The sequence below is a fragment of the Oreochromis niloticus genome, linkage group LG16, assembly GCF_001858045.2.
Source record: "Oreochromis niloticus isolate F11D_XX linkage group LG16, O_niloticus_UMD_NMBU, whole genome shotgun sequence".
Lineage (NCBI taxonomy): Eukaryota > Metazoa > Chordata > Actinopteri > Cichliformes > Cichlidae > Oreochromis > Oreochromis niloticus.
This window is the reverse complement of record NC_031987.2, coordinates 12,231,379-12,247,047: the sequence shown is the minus strand read 5'-3', so window position 1 is coordinate 12,247,047 and position 15,669 is coordinate 12,231,379. Positions and strand designations below refer to the sequence as shown.

Here is a 15,669-nt window from a genome sequence, read left to right as displayed (position 1 = left end):
CACAGTCTAAGCCTGTAACTGAAAATAACAAAAGACTTTTTCAATTCAGTTAAATTTCATTTGAAAAGCACCAAATCCCAACAAGACCTGCTAAAAAATTAATAATTTCTGGTGTTTTTCCAGTATAATAATTATTATTCTGTTAATAAGTCAGAGTAGTAACCTAATTTGTGCATATTTTTCTAAATATTCTTTTCTAATTAAAGTAACACTTCAATAACGGCTTTGTTAGAGCGACAAGATTTTAATATACAAAATTGTGAATCAAGTTTTGATAAATTCTTTATTGACTGACAAGTATTGAAAAAAAAAAAACTGCTCATCATAAGTGAATAAGATGCCGTTTCTTTATTTTCACGAACTGTTAGACTGAGTTTGCTGTTACGGTTATATTTAAAGTCCATTACAAACATCGAATCAGATGTCTCCTTATATGTCTGCACAAACAAGAGTGTTCCATATGAAATCGTTACTTAATTATCTGCAATCATGTGCATTTATTCAGATATTTCACTTGTGCCCTCAAGCACAAATGATACACTACCTTCCTCTCTCCTTTCCTCTCACAGACGCTTCATAACTCAGAGCGATATCTGTACCAAGCCATGCTTCGTACCCTCAAGGCATCAATTATGTACATATCCTCACAGATTCAAACTTTTAACCTTTGCTGTTTCCACATACTTTTGAATCGTGTTGAACTTATGTCTTCAAACCCGGTTGTGTCTGAAAGTTTTCATCAATATGTGATTCCTCTCTTCAGTTTTTCCCTTCTTGCTTTTATTAAAGACAATTTGTGTTTTCCAGGTATTACAGGTTGGGGAACAGATCAGAAAAACCCTATTGGATGGTTTGCCATTCCTGCCAAAACGCACCACGCAACACCAAAGAATGTAAGTTCAGCTATTTTTTCCTCAATTTTTGCTCCATTTGTTTTCTCGCAATTTTTTTTTATGTTATCTCCCAACTCTAAATTTGGAATTTTAGACTTTTACATTACAGCTTTCTATCCATGCATACAACAACTACAAAAGCTACCAAACATTAGAGTTTTTTTCCTAAATGAAAGGAAGCACAATATGACAGTGGAAAAGCAGATGTCTGCTGTAAGCCTGTGCTCCATTTAAGGAAACAATTAAAGGTCAGAGGTTGTGTTGAGTTCTGCCAGACTCTCTGATGGATACAAGGAAGTTGTACGCCCACTCTCCCCCCCCTCCTTGGATCAGTGCTTCTCTGGCTCCACAGGGCTGTTTGGCTGCTTATCAATAACATCGTTGCCTCACTGGTTATTCTGCTTACCTGACACTATAGGCTATATATACATGTGTGTGTGTGTGAGTGTGTGCAAACTGTTGCTGCAATCACAGACATTTCTTGAGACTTGCAACACGCCGCATAAATCTTGAGCAGTTATATCTTCTTGTTTGTTTGACCTTCCTGAATTGGAGGCATGGTTGCTGTGTAGTGGATGTGTGATGTGTTGTGATATGCAAGCAGATTAATTGCTTTTTCACTGTACAATGTCACAGAGTCTCTTGCGGGTTGTTTTCCTTTTTGCAAACTTTCAACAGTGCTAGTGTGTTTCTAATGATGAGCAGTGCTGAAGACATTTACTGTTCTGCTTTGCCCCCCGTGGGTTCATCCAGATGTGACAGATCAGAACATCAGCAGGATCTGAACTGCGTTTGTGACCCTGGATGGTACATCCTGCTAAGCAAACGATATTCATTGTCCCTTAATTGCTCAAAATCCCCTTTGAGTCGGAAACTATTTTTATTGTGTCATATTTAATGAGCGTGTTTTGAAAGATTGAAACCCCAAAAAGCAGCCTGGGCCTGCAGAGAAGAGGGTGTGAAGTGTGTGTGTGTATGTTGTGCTTGTTTCTGTGTGTAAGGATAAGCACTTGATTTTCAACAGCAACCTAATTGTCTCTCCCAGGCATGGAAATGAGTGATTGAGTGATGCTGTAAAGAAATGCAAATAAGATAAGATAAAGTGATGTGAATACTACAAGGAAATAGCTAATGTAGCAAGTATTTTATCTCATTTAAAACCCTTTTCATTTAAACATTTTGCATTTCTCCTCATTTTGAAAACTGGGAAATACCTGTCTTTAGATAGGGGAATTGATAAACTCCTGCAGCTCAGCTTTTTATTGTATGGATGACTGTAAAAGGGTTATCAACTGCGTTTTTCCTAAACCGTCCTACTTGTTGTGCTTCAGCCAAGGTGGATCTAAGTTTTGATGTTGTGGCTTCTCTTTCAGCAATATAATGCAAAAAAAAATACCGGCTCGGTTTTATTAAGCTCAGAGAAGCTGAAGCATGGCCAAAGGAAGAACCCATTAAATGTTGGTGCCGATCCAGATCATTCTTTTATATTCCAAGTGCCCTTCTACTTTAAAGATTTTAACCATAACTCTAAGATATGTTTGGGATACCAAATCAATTTAAAAAGCAAATAAATCAAAGTCTTTAACAAACCTGACATGGATGTAAATCATGCAGTGTGGCTTCCTGGAGTTAGGTTCGTTAGACTGGATGAATTTTTCCCTATCTTTTAAATCATGCACAATTTAATTACATCCCTTTGAATGAGGTCTTCAAAAATAATGTGCCCCCAACAGTAAATACGAAAGCTGGGAGTTCTCTTTGCTTAAGGTGAAGGCAGGCTGACACTTGCCATGTAATCTGTAAATTACCCTGGCTCCTGCCTCGCTCTGTGTGTGCGATAATTAAAACTTTGGCGGGTATGAGAAAAAAAAAAGGAAAAAAAAAGATGATTAGCATGTTTGTGCTTGCGCTGATGCTACCCTTTGACAGGCTGCTGATGAGTCTGTAGACGTTGCTCAATTTCTTCGGTCACCTTTTGATTTCTGTGCGCCGTTTCTCAAGTGAGCATAAATGCACTAAAAATAAAAAGATGGCATTTCCAGTATCAACAGAGATCATAATGTTAATCTTTTTTGCCAACCCTGCTGTAAGAGGCGTCACCTCAGACACTGCTGGGTAATTTTGCTCTTCTCAGTTTGTTGGGACCTAAGCAGTCAGATCGCTCAGGGAAATTATCATTTTTTCAGCCTGGGTTCAGACTCCGAGACATGATTAAGAGATTAAACCACAAGACGCTAAAGAGAATTCCAGATCAGGCTCATGTCCTTATCCAGAGAGTCTAAACAGATACCTCACGTTAATAACTTCAGCCACAGGGCACTGCGATCTGCGCTTGTCTCTGTATGTGTGTGTGGTGATATGAGGCTCTGAGACCATGGGAAGTGGCAAGCCAAATGCCAACAAGGTCTATAGCATATCAGCTCGGTGAAAGGAAAGACTGATTAAAAGAGTTGATTTATGAGCTGCCAGGAGTTTACAGCTCCGTTAGGAAAGAGGAAAAACAGTTGATGAATAATCCAGAAAGAGTCACACTGAGAGGAGGCGAAAAGAGCAGGACAGATAGGAAACAGAGGGAAATCTGGACAGAGAGTTACTGCTTTGTGTCCACCCTGTCCAATGTAACAGTTTGTTTACTGCAGCAGGAGAAGGTCTGAAAGAAATAAAGTTTTACTGCTGCTAGCACAGATGATTTTCTTTTGTGAAATGTTAGCGTTTGCAGAATGATCCAGTGGATTGCTTTTGGGGTCAATAAAATGCAAGGCCAAAGCTAACATGCTGCCAGTAGTGAATGATGGGATGCAAACTTTGCCAATAACAAATGTCCATACCATGAAGCATCTGGGGTACCTCCCTTTTTGGAGCAATCTGAAACATTTACTCATTTATAGAGGAATATGGTGATCCATTCTTCACCAGTCACCATTTCTTTGCTTGATCCTCAATATTTAAATAGGAAGTTTAAATATTAAATTATTAATTAAGTTATTTAAACTTAGCATAAAGCCTGAAGACAGACACTAGGTAACAAAAGCCACCCACAAATGGTGAAAGGACTCTAATATACCTAAAGTCTAAAGTGCCTTTAGGCGACTAATGTGATTTGTTGTTTTTATAGTAATGTGATTTCCGGGTCACGTGTGTTGAAATGTGTGGCGATGGACGTGAACTAGAAATTATCCATAAACGAGAATGTGTGCGTTACAGCTGCAGTTAACGAAGTAGACTGAATTACGACACTCAGCCTGTCTCTGTGTGTGTGTTTGTGTTTGTTTTCCAGGCATGCAAACCAACAAACCGAAAGAAAAAACAATAGTTTACAGTGGTAGCACAACTGTGTTCCCTTCTGTAATTAAAGGTATACACAAAAACACACAAACGGAAATATCATCTTCTGTCTCCATCAGTCATCCCTTCTTTCTCTTTCTCTCTCTCGTTTCTCACAACACATAACTTTACATCATTGCCTCCATCTTTCAGATTCCCCCGGACAGGGTCACCTGGCAACAGCTCTCATTATCGCCATGTCGACCATTTTCATCATGGCCATCGCCATTGTTCTCATCATCATGTTTTACATCCTGAAGGCCAAACCGAATGGCCAGGGTGAGACGAATAAACAAACACGCGCGCAAAATCTCATCTGAAAAGTAGATGTTTGTGTTTTGTGATATTTATAATGAGCACGTGTGTTTTTTGGCAGCATGCTGCTCCGGACAGGTTGTGAAAGCAGTGGAGGCTCAGACCAACAAACAGGAAGACAAGAAAGACGTCCCTGGTGAGACAGGCTGCGCACACTCTACAATTAATCACACGAACACTGTTATTATTGTTTGAGATGTTTTTTTCCACTCTCATAATTGGTAGTAAAAAACAATTAATTTGTTTACATGTGTGCTAGTATCCCACTTATGACCCTTATAATGGTTTTGATTATACATTGTGATGTTTATGGGAAATATGAGTAATATACTTGCATAAACAATAGTAACATTTTCCACATTTTTGGCCATGTGCATAGATGCAGACACACTTTTGACCCCATCTTGCGTATTCTCTCTCGCTCTCTCTCTTTCTTTCTTTCTTTTAATTGGATAATGGCTTGGATTGAAAACAAGTCAAACAAGTTGACATTTTAAGGCAGAAAAACACAAATACAATACATGTGTTCAATACATGTTTTTAATAACTGGGATGCTAGGAAGCCAGTGAGGAACTCTCCACTTCAAGCATATGTGCCACAAATTTGGCTTTCAACTCTAAGGCCACATAAAGTTGGTGCTTTTTCCCCCCTTTTCTTTTTGTTCTTAAAACCAAGGTCAGCGGTGCTTAAGAAGAAAAGTAGCTGCAGTTACCGGCATCGTTCAGACTACTTAGTTAATATAGACGCAATTATAAGCTAATATACCACAAGATATTTCTTCCACAATCTATTACAAGAGGATAGTTCCCTGTCCTGAAATAGCAAACAAAGGGTAGAAACAAAATAACTACGAGCATACATTTACTTTGGGACATTAGGGGTTGTTTATGTGCCGACCATCTGTTTTTCTTCTCCAACTTTCTCATTGTTTTCATATCTGTAAAAGTAAACAGGCCGACAGTCACTAACTGATCATTACCATGTTTCCATAAACTCCCCTCACATGTTGCACATTTTCAAAAGCTTAGCCCACAAAATATATACTCGATAAAGTTAAATCAAACTTAAAAAGCGCACTTCAAATAGCACAAAGACACACAAATGTACATGATTAGAGAAACAAGCGCAGCTCTAATTAGCATTTTTTCCACTCTTAGCTTTAAAGACTGTAAGATGACTCAAAAAATAGTTGCGATGACACGAATGCGCTCAGCAGTCAGCGGAAGTATGAATAGAAACCACGCGGTAGCACTAAATCCTGCAGAAAAAACCCCCCTTACAAACCTTAATTCAGGTAAATGAGTGACTGGCTTTGTCAAACCAAACACCGAGTGTTATCTTTGGACAAGGTGTCCACACATGTATTATCCAAAGCTTTATTGAAGCGCTCTGGGCTCAGCTGATAATGATTTTTCTTTTTTGATTGAAGTTAGACATTGCAGTCTGTTCTGCAACCATTACATACTGAAGAAGAAAAAAAGTGTTTCCTTGTATTTGAAGAGTGTTTGGAGCAGCTTCCACATGTGAATTATAGGACACATGTTCAAATCAGTCCTGCAACCAGTGCAGTGCTGACCATGTGTCATCAAACAAACTGTATCATCTCATCAGATCTAATAGAATCCCGTATAAATGTTAATACTGTGCTGGCTCCGCGTGTCAGTGTTGTATTTATGTGCACACATGCGATTTGGAGCGTTGTGTATTCAAATGCAGCTGTGTGCTTTTACACTTTATGTGTGTGTGTGTAGGCTGATAGACGTGCAGCGTGATGAATACATCATGGTGGAATGCAAAAGCTTCTAGAGCCGAAGCCATACGTTGCTTTAGGCGCCATTTTTCATGACAATGATGCTCTGTTCGATTTCAATCCCAGACTGGCTGACTAACCACTTACATGTGGTGTGAATGAGAACACACACACACAGTTACTGTATCACTGGCCACAGACACATTAAAACTTAAGACGTGATAGCTTAAAAAAGAAAAAAAAAAAGTGGTTAGAGTGTCATTAAAGCTAAAAGTCTGCATTGTTAGTTAATTTTGGGTTATCGTAATTGGCTGGGTCAGTGCGAGTCTGTGAATGCACTCTGGATGACTGGTGTGTGTATTTGGGAGACAAGCCCATTGCTTGGAGCTCTACCGGTGCTATCTGCCACTCATGTAGACACTGACTTAATAAGGCTCCAAGATGAAAGACACAGGCGCTTTATTTCACACACACCCTTACACACACACACACACACACACACAGGGCTTGTTCCACTTTGGTATTCACTCATTATGCTGTCTATCCCTATCAGTGTCCATGATGTAAGTGTAATTTAATATAATATCCACTGTAATCATTTTTATGTATTACTCCAAGTGCAGTTCCGTTTTAGGAAAAAAAAAGCTTTTAGCCTCAGGAACCCATGTTCATATTTATATTCTAATTGATGCCAACGTGGATTAAAAATGGCTCGTTTGATGCAGTCAAAAAACGGCGGAGCTGACAAAACTGGATTTGAGCGCTTTTCTTTTTAGTTTGGGGCTTGTGGATCGCTTGTGTGTTCGTAACGAATTTTTTTCGATGATATTTTTGGGTTTGTTTTGGTGAATAATGTGTCTCCACACCATGTACTGTAGCACACTTGATGTCTTATGGTTTCTGAAGTTTTCTGTGTGTCTCTTGTATTTTAAATTAGTCTGAAAACGCCAGTAATCCTGTGTGCTCTCTCTTTTGGCGTCGCAGACAATGTGGTGATATACTCGGAGAAAGACGAGTTCGACAAACTGAAAGCTCCTCCTCAGAAGACGGTGAAAAGGTGAGAGAAGAGTCTGACTCACTGGCCTACTTCAACCTGAGTGCACAAATAGGTTCAGACAAAATGAAAAGCTTCTCTGTGATTGCTGGTAAAAAATCCAGGCAGCTTAAAGTTTTAGGCAGCAAAAAACTGAAAGCGTGATCCGATAAGAGCTGACATGCAGCTTGTTATGAGCTCAGCTACACCGGCTCTGCAGAAGATGAAGGGTTCCACACACACGTGCATGATTTTAGGGATTTAGATCAAGGCGATAAACAAAAGACTTTATTTTATCCAGTGAGATCTTTATAACCAAGGCTATAATAGAAAGTCTGCTACAGTACAATCAATCAATCACATGGCAGCAACTAAATGGATTTAGGGATTTAGACATGGTCAAGACAACCTGTTGATGTTCAAACTGAGCATCAGAATGAGGAAGAATGGTAATTTAAGTGACTTTGAAGGTGTCGTGGCTGTTGATGCTAGATGGACTAGTGTGAGTCGTTCAGAAATTGCTGATCTACTTGGATTTTCCTACACAAGCGTCTCTAGATTTTTGCAGAAAATGGTCTGAAAAAGAAAAATATGCAATGAGTGGCATCTCTCTGGCTGAAAATGAGTTTTTGATGCCAGAGAGGAAAATCGCCTGACTGCTTCGATCTGACAGGAAGGCAACGGTAACTCAAATAACCACTTGTTAAAACCAAAGTATGCAGAAGAGCATCTGTGAATCCACATGTCAAGTCTTGAAGCAGAGGAATTACAGCAGCAGGAGTACCATGGTGTACCTATATCCTGATGGCTGCTAGAAGCGCGGTAACATATCACAAATAGTCTCAAACTTATGTTTTGAACACGACAATGAGTTCACTGTACTCGGATCTCCTCCAAAGTCACCAGATCTCAATCCAATAGAGCATCCTTGGGATGTGGTCGAACACGAGATTCATATCACGGACTGAAAAAAGCTGAAAATTTGCAGCAACTGCATGCTGGCCTGTCAAGATGGGCCGAAGTCTCTGAATGTTTCAAACAGCTTGTTGAATCTATGCCACAAATTATTAAGGTGGTTCTGAAGGCAGAAGAGGGTCCAATCCGGTACTAGCAACATGAAACTAAAGTATTTTAAATACATTTTTAATAACATTAATCATTAGACAAATTAGTTTAAATGTATCTGCTGATTGTTTATTGATTTTGTTCACTGGGTGAAATTTCTGTAAACAGCAAAAAGGGTCTTGTAATTTTATTATACTGTGGTTGTAGAAGCCAAACATATCCAGTGGACATAAGCAGAAAAATTATCACATTTAATTAAAGTTAAAAAAGAATAATAAGATACGAAAGAATAACTGCCAACCCATTTACTTACTAAATTGTAAACGAACAAACTTGTGTGTGGTCTTCAAACTAAAATACTTTTATCTTCCAAGCGTAACACTATACAAAGATGAAATTTGCGAATGTTAGAGACTTCAGGATAACTGTGCTAAATGTATCGGTGATAATCTATATGTCCACTCACTGTTAGGCACACCCACTGTGACTTTATTAACCACATGAAGTAGAACTACTTTCTTTTTACTTTCATAAATTTTACCATAGGGTAAATGCAGATTCATTAGATTTCACATGTGTACCCAATGAAGAGGCGACACTCTCTGAATGTGCATTATATGTTTGTGTATACTAATGTGTGTGTTTGCATTTGTATTTGGTGCCGTAGACTCAACAAAGAGAATCTTTAATCAGTATTCCAGAATGTGCCCATAATTAAGCGACCACAATACAAGTCACTGCAGTTTTGTCCTGTATATACATACACATATGTGTAGTGTTCAAAACACATTCATTTGGGGTTTTTCTTTGTCTTTTTTTTTTTTTCAATTTAGTAAAAAGCCATTATGTGGCTTTGGAGAAGGCAAAAGAGGTGGGTTTGGAGGGGGATGTGAGGGCTACAGATGAGCCCTGAAGTCTGGCAAATACTGAGAGACAAACAGAGAGGGTAGTTGTCAAGCGGGATAGGGGTATTTATTCCAGGCTTCATCGTAAACCACCACCAGGTAAAAGCATGTCCTGGCAGACAACAAAAGAACGACAGTTTTCTTACCTTCCTCTTTCACCTACATCTTGTTCCGCATGTGAGGACAGTGCTGCTGGTGGCTAATGTGCATAAAGCATACAGTACTGCACACAAAATTACAATGAAGCACTGTGCTCAGATGTTACAGTGCTTGTAGTCAGCACGCTTAGATTGATAATACTGAGATGGGTGTAAATTAGAGAATAAAGGAGCCACACATATGCACACACACACTCCGCAGCATAAATAGTGTGGTACAGCAGCATGCCAGAGGATGTGCTAACTCACTGCATTAGCTGCCAGAGTGGGTGTAAGATGTCTGGGAAACAATGCCATGTTGTGTGTGTGTGTGTGTGTTTAGAAGATGAGCCCAGGACATCGAAACAATGGCATTCTGTAAGCATCTCTGTCAAGAAAGTGCTTTTGCGAGAAAATCCAGAGCAGAGAGAGAAAGAGGGAGAGGAGCGGTATTAAAATGATATTACATAGTATCATATTTTAAAATGCCCTGCTTATTTCAGTCAATCACAGGAACTGCTTAGAAACATCAGCAACAAAACAGCATTCTTCTCTGATTCCTGCTACGTTTGCAAAGACAAAAGTCATTCTTTGGGTGTTAGCTGTCACCATTTGCATGTTAATGTAATAGTGTTACAGCAGGCAGGGCAGAATTGCTCTGACTGCAACAAAAGAGTGGCTTTTTATGCGTGAAAAGCAGCGTTCAAGTGTAAACGTGCAGTTGCCAGTTTATTTGGCATACCTAGCTACAGCTAGGGCAGTTCAGTACATTTACCTTATCTTATTTATTATGTCTTTAAATAAAAAGAGCAGCAGCTTGCTATAGAGCAATTCGGTGGGATGAGGCAGAGTAGGTGAAATTAAGTTGAATAAATGTGATTTCTTTTTAGGGAAAATTAAAAACAAATAGCTGATTTTTCATTTATTAAATAAAAATGTTTTATGATTACTGATTGCTAAAAACGCTGCATGGTGGTGAGGCAGTGAACTTTCCTTCACCTCTGAAGTAAGGCATGCCAGAAAAGTCATAGAGACTAGATATTGAGAAATAGAACTGCCCACAGGTAAATAAATCCACCAATCACTGTCTCTGAAGTTCACAGAAATAACTAATCCTCACCAGGAACTAGTGAGGTGGATTAACCCTTTAAACTTTGTACACCTTAAGCAAACTGCATTTGTGTTTATTATTAAGGTACTGAGATGTTGGTGGACACCTCTGTAGCTCAGAGTTGCCTGCTTCTAATCCACTGAGGACTGCTGACTTTGGTCTTGTGACTGCATAGCATATACCTGCAAATACGAGTATCATCGACCTCTGTATGCATACTTACCTATGTGTTTATATTTGCAGTGAAAACGATGCATCTTCGGAAAATGAGCAGCTGTTGAGCCGCAGCATCGACAGCGACGAAGAGGCAGGAACAGAAAAGCAGGGATCGGCAGAGACCACTAACCTCGACCCTAACCTGTGCCTGGTCAACTTAGGCAACAAACCCGACCTCTGCCTGCTCTCCCTGGGTCTCTTGGACCGTGGCCGCGTATGCAATGGCACCCCAGGCATTGCAGCCAGTCAGACTAACATCCCGAGTCCCAACCACATGAACAATGTCAACCGCATCGCCAGCAGCAACCACATCAGCAGTGTGAATGGGATCAACAACAACAATAAAACCCCAGGGGTAGGAAGACGAGGCCTTTATTGGTTATAGTGGAGTAAAAAAATCTGATTATGAACAGATTCTCAGTTAAGTATCATCTGGGGATAACGTTTTTTGGGTTTTTTTTTAATTCACAGATGCTACAGAATCGAAGGAGAAAGATTCTAGATCTGTATGCCAGAGCCTGCAACGCGACTGAGGGTAAATCTGTCACTTAGAGGAAAATATCCTCTTTAACAAGTTTTATCATTAACAACATGTAGCATGGTTTCACAGTTTTCTGGTGGCAACCTTTGACCCTCAAACTCTACTCCATAAAATAAAGCTAAATAACAAAAGATAACTCAATATTATTTTATATATATGAGTTTTTTGTGTCATACTTTCTGTATTTTTTGCAATTTATTGCTTAAAAATGAATTGTGCAATTTATAAGGTATTTGAGAGGAAATAAATATCACACTTATCATGTAAAAGTTTTAAAAACTCATAAAAACCGATATGATAAAATAGGTTTTAAGGGGTTAATGCCATCTACAGCTCCACTGAACCTTTGAATGAAAGTTCTGAAACAAGCTTATTTGTCTCTACCCAGGCCTCAGCCCCACAGAGCTTCCCTTCGACTGCCTGGAGAAGGCCAGCCGCATGCTGAGCTCCTCCTACAGCAGCGACGCCGCCGTGGTGAAGACGTGGAGGCACCTGGCTGAGAGTTTTGGACTGAAACGCGACGAGATCGGAGGCATGAGCGACGGCCTGCAGCTCTTCGAGAGGGTTAGCACGGCGGGCTACAGCATCCCCGACCTCCTGACTCGCCTGGTGCAGATCGAAAGGCTGGACGCCGTGGAGTCGCTCTGTGCAGATGTGCTGGGCAGTAGCGAGGGGGCAGCAGTGGCTGGACGGCAGGGAATTGGCAGTTTTCACAGCCAGTTAGTGTGTCCTTCCCCCTGCCCATCTCCATCCCATCGCTGCGCCAGTGTTTAAATAAGAAGTGAAGCAAAAACATAAGAGACTTAGAGACTTGATTGCCTTACAGTACACATGTATGTACGGACATTTACTGCTCTGACAAGGAGGAAAGCACATTTAAATACACACGTTACCCCATTAGATGAAGAATGTCGATGGACTTTACTGTCCACAATCCTTTTTTTTCTTTTATGTATAAAAGCTAAGAGTTTGAAATACACTTTCTGTCTTTCAAAGTGTTTGAAAGAGAGAGCAAAATCAAAGGCCTCAGATTCACATTAACCTCAAGTTTGCCATTTCAAATAATTTCTCTTTTGCAAGAATATAAGAATCAGAATTAGTTCCCATTTTGATAGATTCGGGACTTTCACAAATGCAACACTTTAGTAAAAAATCATGTGGAAAGCCTGTGCGCTGGATGCACAGTTCTTTTTTTGTTCCATCTTTTTTTTCCTAAACATTTTTTTAAGAAATCACCAGGAAAAGATGAAATGGCATGCTAATGGAAAGTCACTGGAAAGTGGCAGACTGAGGATGCCTTCCTACTGGCTTACTCACTTAAGTTTCTCACCAAAGCCTTGCCGCAGTGACATAACCAGACGTTTGTGTCCATATAAAGAAAGTGATCTGGTGTGACCGCAGCATGAGCGAACATTCATAACTCAGTCATGTCTTAAAACAGGAAAAACGGCTGATTAGAGCAGTCATTGTGTCTGAGTGGAAAACATCCTTCAGCTCAGCTCGGCTTACATTTGGTAAACCTGCTTGTGAACTTTCGCCATTTGAGGACGCCCCGGTGTCTCTCCATAAACCGTGAAGTCACCAGCAAACACACAACAGTGTGCTAGAGTGGATTGTGATATTTTTATTCTCGAGGATCAGTTTTGGGTTGACTCTGCACTCTTGTTTACTTTAAAACACCGACCGGATTTATTCATTGATTAACATATGTGTGGTAAATGTGGAAACACTGATCACAAGCAGATGTTGTGTATGGAAAAGTTCAACCAAGCACCTCACAAAAAAAAAAAAAGAAAACCCGAAAACACATGGACTCGTTTTAGGTGGTGTGTTCAGTGTTTCAGCTTTAATCCCATACACTGAATGAACATTACTCCGCTGCCTGTACTCCATCTAAGCACGCGCGTCTGCAGTCCACCGCCTACAAGTTTAACACACAACTCTCACATACTCTCTTACTTCACGTACTTCCTTAGCAATGACCCATTCTCTGACCCCCCTCCACCCCAATAATTCGCCCTCTTCCATCTTATACCCCAATACTGTGGTCTAGTGCTGCCGCCAGCCCTAATTATTTGGCGTGTGGCTCCCCATGCCCCTAATAGGCTGAAGTGTTGTGGTTTACAGAGCGGGTGTAAAGTGCCTGTGATTTCCAGCACCTAATTAAGCATTTAGGGCCACTTAACCACTGAAAGCCCAGTGGAAAAGCTATAAAATCACTGCATTAAAAAGAGCAGTGCCAGGCCAGAGGAATGACTAAATGCCTCCGGGGTTGCTGCGCTGTCAACGGTGAGACGGTGCAGTCGGTTGCGGTGGAGGTAGCACTGCAGTTGTGTCCTATAACGTCTGGTCTTATTCAGCTCTTGTGGTTAGCTCAGTCATGCTCACACACAGGATTATAGCTCGCCTCTCCCCGATGGGACCAATATAGCAAACAAGATCAGCATGCAGTTGTGTGAGTTCTGGAAAGCAGCTGAAGCCACTTAGGTGCTGTACGTACAGTAAATAAACTGTGGGTCTGTTAAGCATCTGATTGAACCTTTTTAAAGACCTGCATTTTAATGATCCTCTGAAGTCCATTATAAGTGATGTTAACATGCTGTAGGTTGACTCTGCTGCTTCCTGCAGAATTTAAGCTTCAAAACTTAACCAAAAGTCCAAGCAATGCCGAAACTGGCTTTGATCTCATTTCTCGGGAACGGAGCTGATCTTTATCTGATACCTGATGTTGTCTGCGTAATCTGCCATGACTGATAAGCGCAGACTTTTTTCTTTCCTAAAGCTCGTTGTTCCCATTTTACATGCCAACCTGGAGCTGGACTCCAATATTTTAAATTTATTTACATTTATGCTTATCAAGTATGACTCCAGAATCTGTTTGTTCTTGATTTAAAGCTTACAATTAAATGTACTGCTTTACTAGAGCTTGACTGTCATCATCAAATCCACTTCATTTCACAAATCTTCTTTTTAAATTGTAATATGCTGTTGATAAATTTTTAAAAAGAAAAAAAATATGTGAATCAGTGGACTGAAGTGCAGCCTGTTTTAAGACAAATTTTGTGTGACATGTAATATGCTGACATAATAACAAGCAGAAGCCAAACATGAATTACTTACCTCAGTAGCACATGCAGTATAGTAGAGCATGTAAAAACACACAAACTCTTCTACAGAACCAAAGTGTCGCTGTATATATAACTTATTATTGTACATAAACTATATCTTAATAAAGATGTATGGCTGAAATGGCATTGTATTTTAATCTGTTTGTGTAGTCATTGGTTTGTCCTTCTGCAGCGTTCAGGAACAAGGAGAATGAAACCAGACTTGAAGGTAGACGGTTTTTATAACAGAGCTATAGGGCGCAGTATACTTGTGATTACAGTATATGTTGGATGAATGTATATTTTGTGCTTTTGCCTGGTATGTTGGACCCTTCATAGACTAGCAGCCTGTCCAGGGGTGTAAAACCACATCTTGGCCTGTAACAGCTCGGAGACTCTCTTCAGTATAAAAGGAGAGAAAACAAATCATCACAGAGATCATCTTTACCCATTTTTTCCCCTTAGGATGACATTACCCCAATCTGCAGAGCACAAGGTGGCACTGAACAGCTGGATGGGAGCTGGAAATTATCCATCCATCCATTCTCCTTCGCTTATCCCTAAATTATATGATACACATATCCCATGTATTAATTTTAGTCACCAGAGCTTAGCTCACATGAACACTTTTTTGACCAGCCTGTCAGGGAGCTCTCTCTAGAACCATCTTCAAAACACCAACTGAGAGAATATATTTGAGGGGAATGGCTTTTGTGAGCATGAAGTTCCAATGAACTTCTAAAATCTATACAAAGGTGCATTGAAGATGATCTGCTGGGTGAGAGAACACTTTACTAAGGGACTTTACGTTGATATTTCTTTTAATATATCACCTATGTAGATATGGGACAGGAGTAAGAGAACACAAAAAGTACTCAGTTTGGATTATAACTTATCATTATTACTTTATAATCTACAACAGTCAATACACAGACTGAGTATACATAAAAAGAGTACCATATGTGCCATGAATCATGTCAGAAATGAAAACATACAGGGTGGTAAATAATCCATGAAGTTCTTCACCACAGATGGCTGTTAGTCAGCCGTTACTGCTGACACTGACAGGGTTGGTTAATGGCTTGAAAACACCAAATGGAAAATCACTAATCGCAGCATTTTCCACTTCATTCAACATTAAATTAAAGGTCATTAAATGTGACATATTAACTAGACGGTTAGACAAATGAAAGATGATTTTATTGGGAAAAGACCTTAGGACAAGACAACACAATGAGTTCATCGACTCATTATATCTCTCCCTCAAATGT

At 39.9% G+C, this 15,669-nt stretch overlaps 1 protein-coding gene across 6 annotated transcripts in view; it reads left to right on the top strand.

Moving 5' to 3' along the window:
• The window catches only part of edar (ectodysplasin A receptor), a 44,366-nt gene extending 29,826 nt beyond the window's left edge, over positions 1–14,540 (top strand). For 5 of the 6 annotated variants that reach the window (XM_005451942.4, XM_019353309.2, XM_025903792.1 and 2 more), the window contains 8 exons: positions 808–893; positions 4,171–4,248; positions 4,371–4,496; positions 4,594–4,668; positions 7,268–7,340; positions 10,778–11,105; positions 11,222–11,285; positions 11,680–14,540. In XM_005451942.4, coding sequence (XP_005451999.1) covers positions 808–893; positions 4,171–4,248; positions 4,371–4,496; positions 4,594–4,668; positions 7,268–7,340; positions 10,778–11,105; positions 11,222–11,285; positions 11,680–12,065 — 1,216 coding nt within the window. In that variant the 3' untranslated portion in view covers positions 12,066–14,540. The remainder of the gene's footprint in view (positions 1–807; positions 894–4,170; positions 4,249–4,370; positions 4,497–4,593; positions 4,669–7,267; positions 7,341–10,777; positions 11,106–11,221; positions 11,286–11,679) is intronic. The other variant, XM_025903793.1, reaches the window with a different exon arrangement.
• The last annotated feature ends 1,129 nt before the right edge of the window (positions 14,541–15,669 follow it).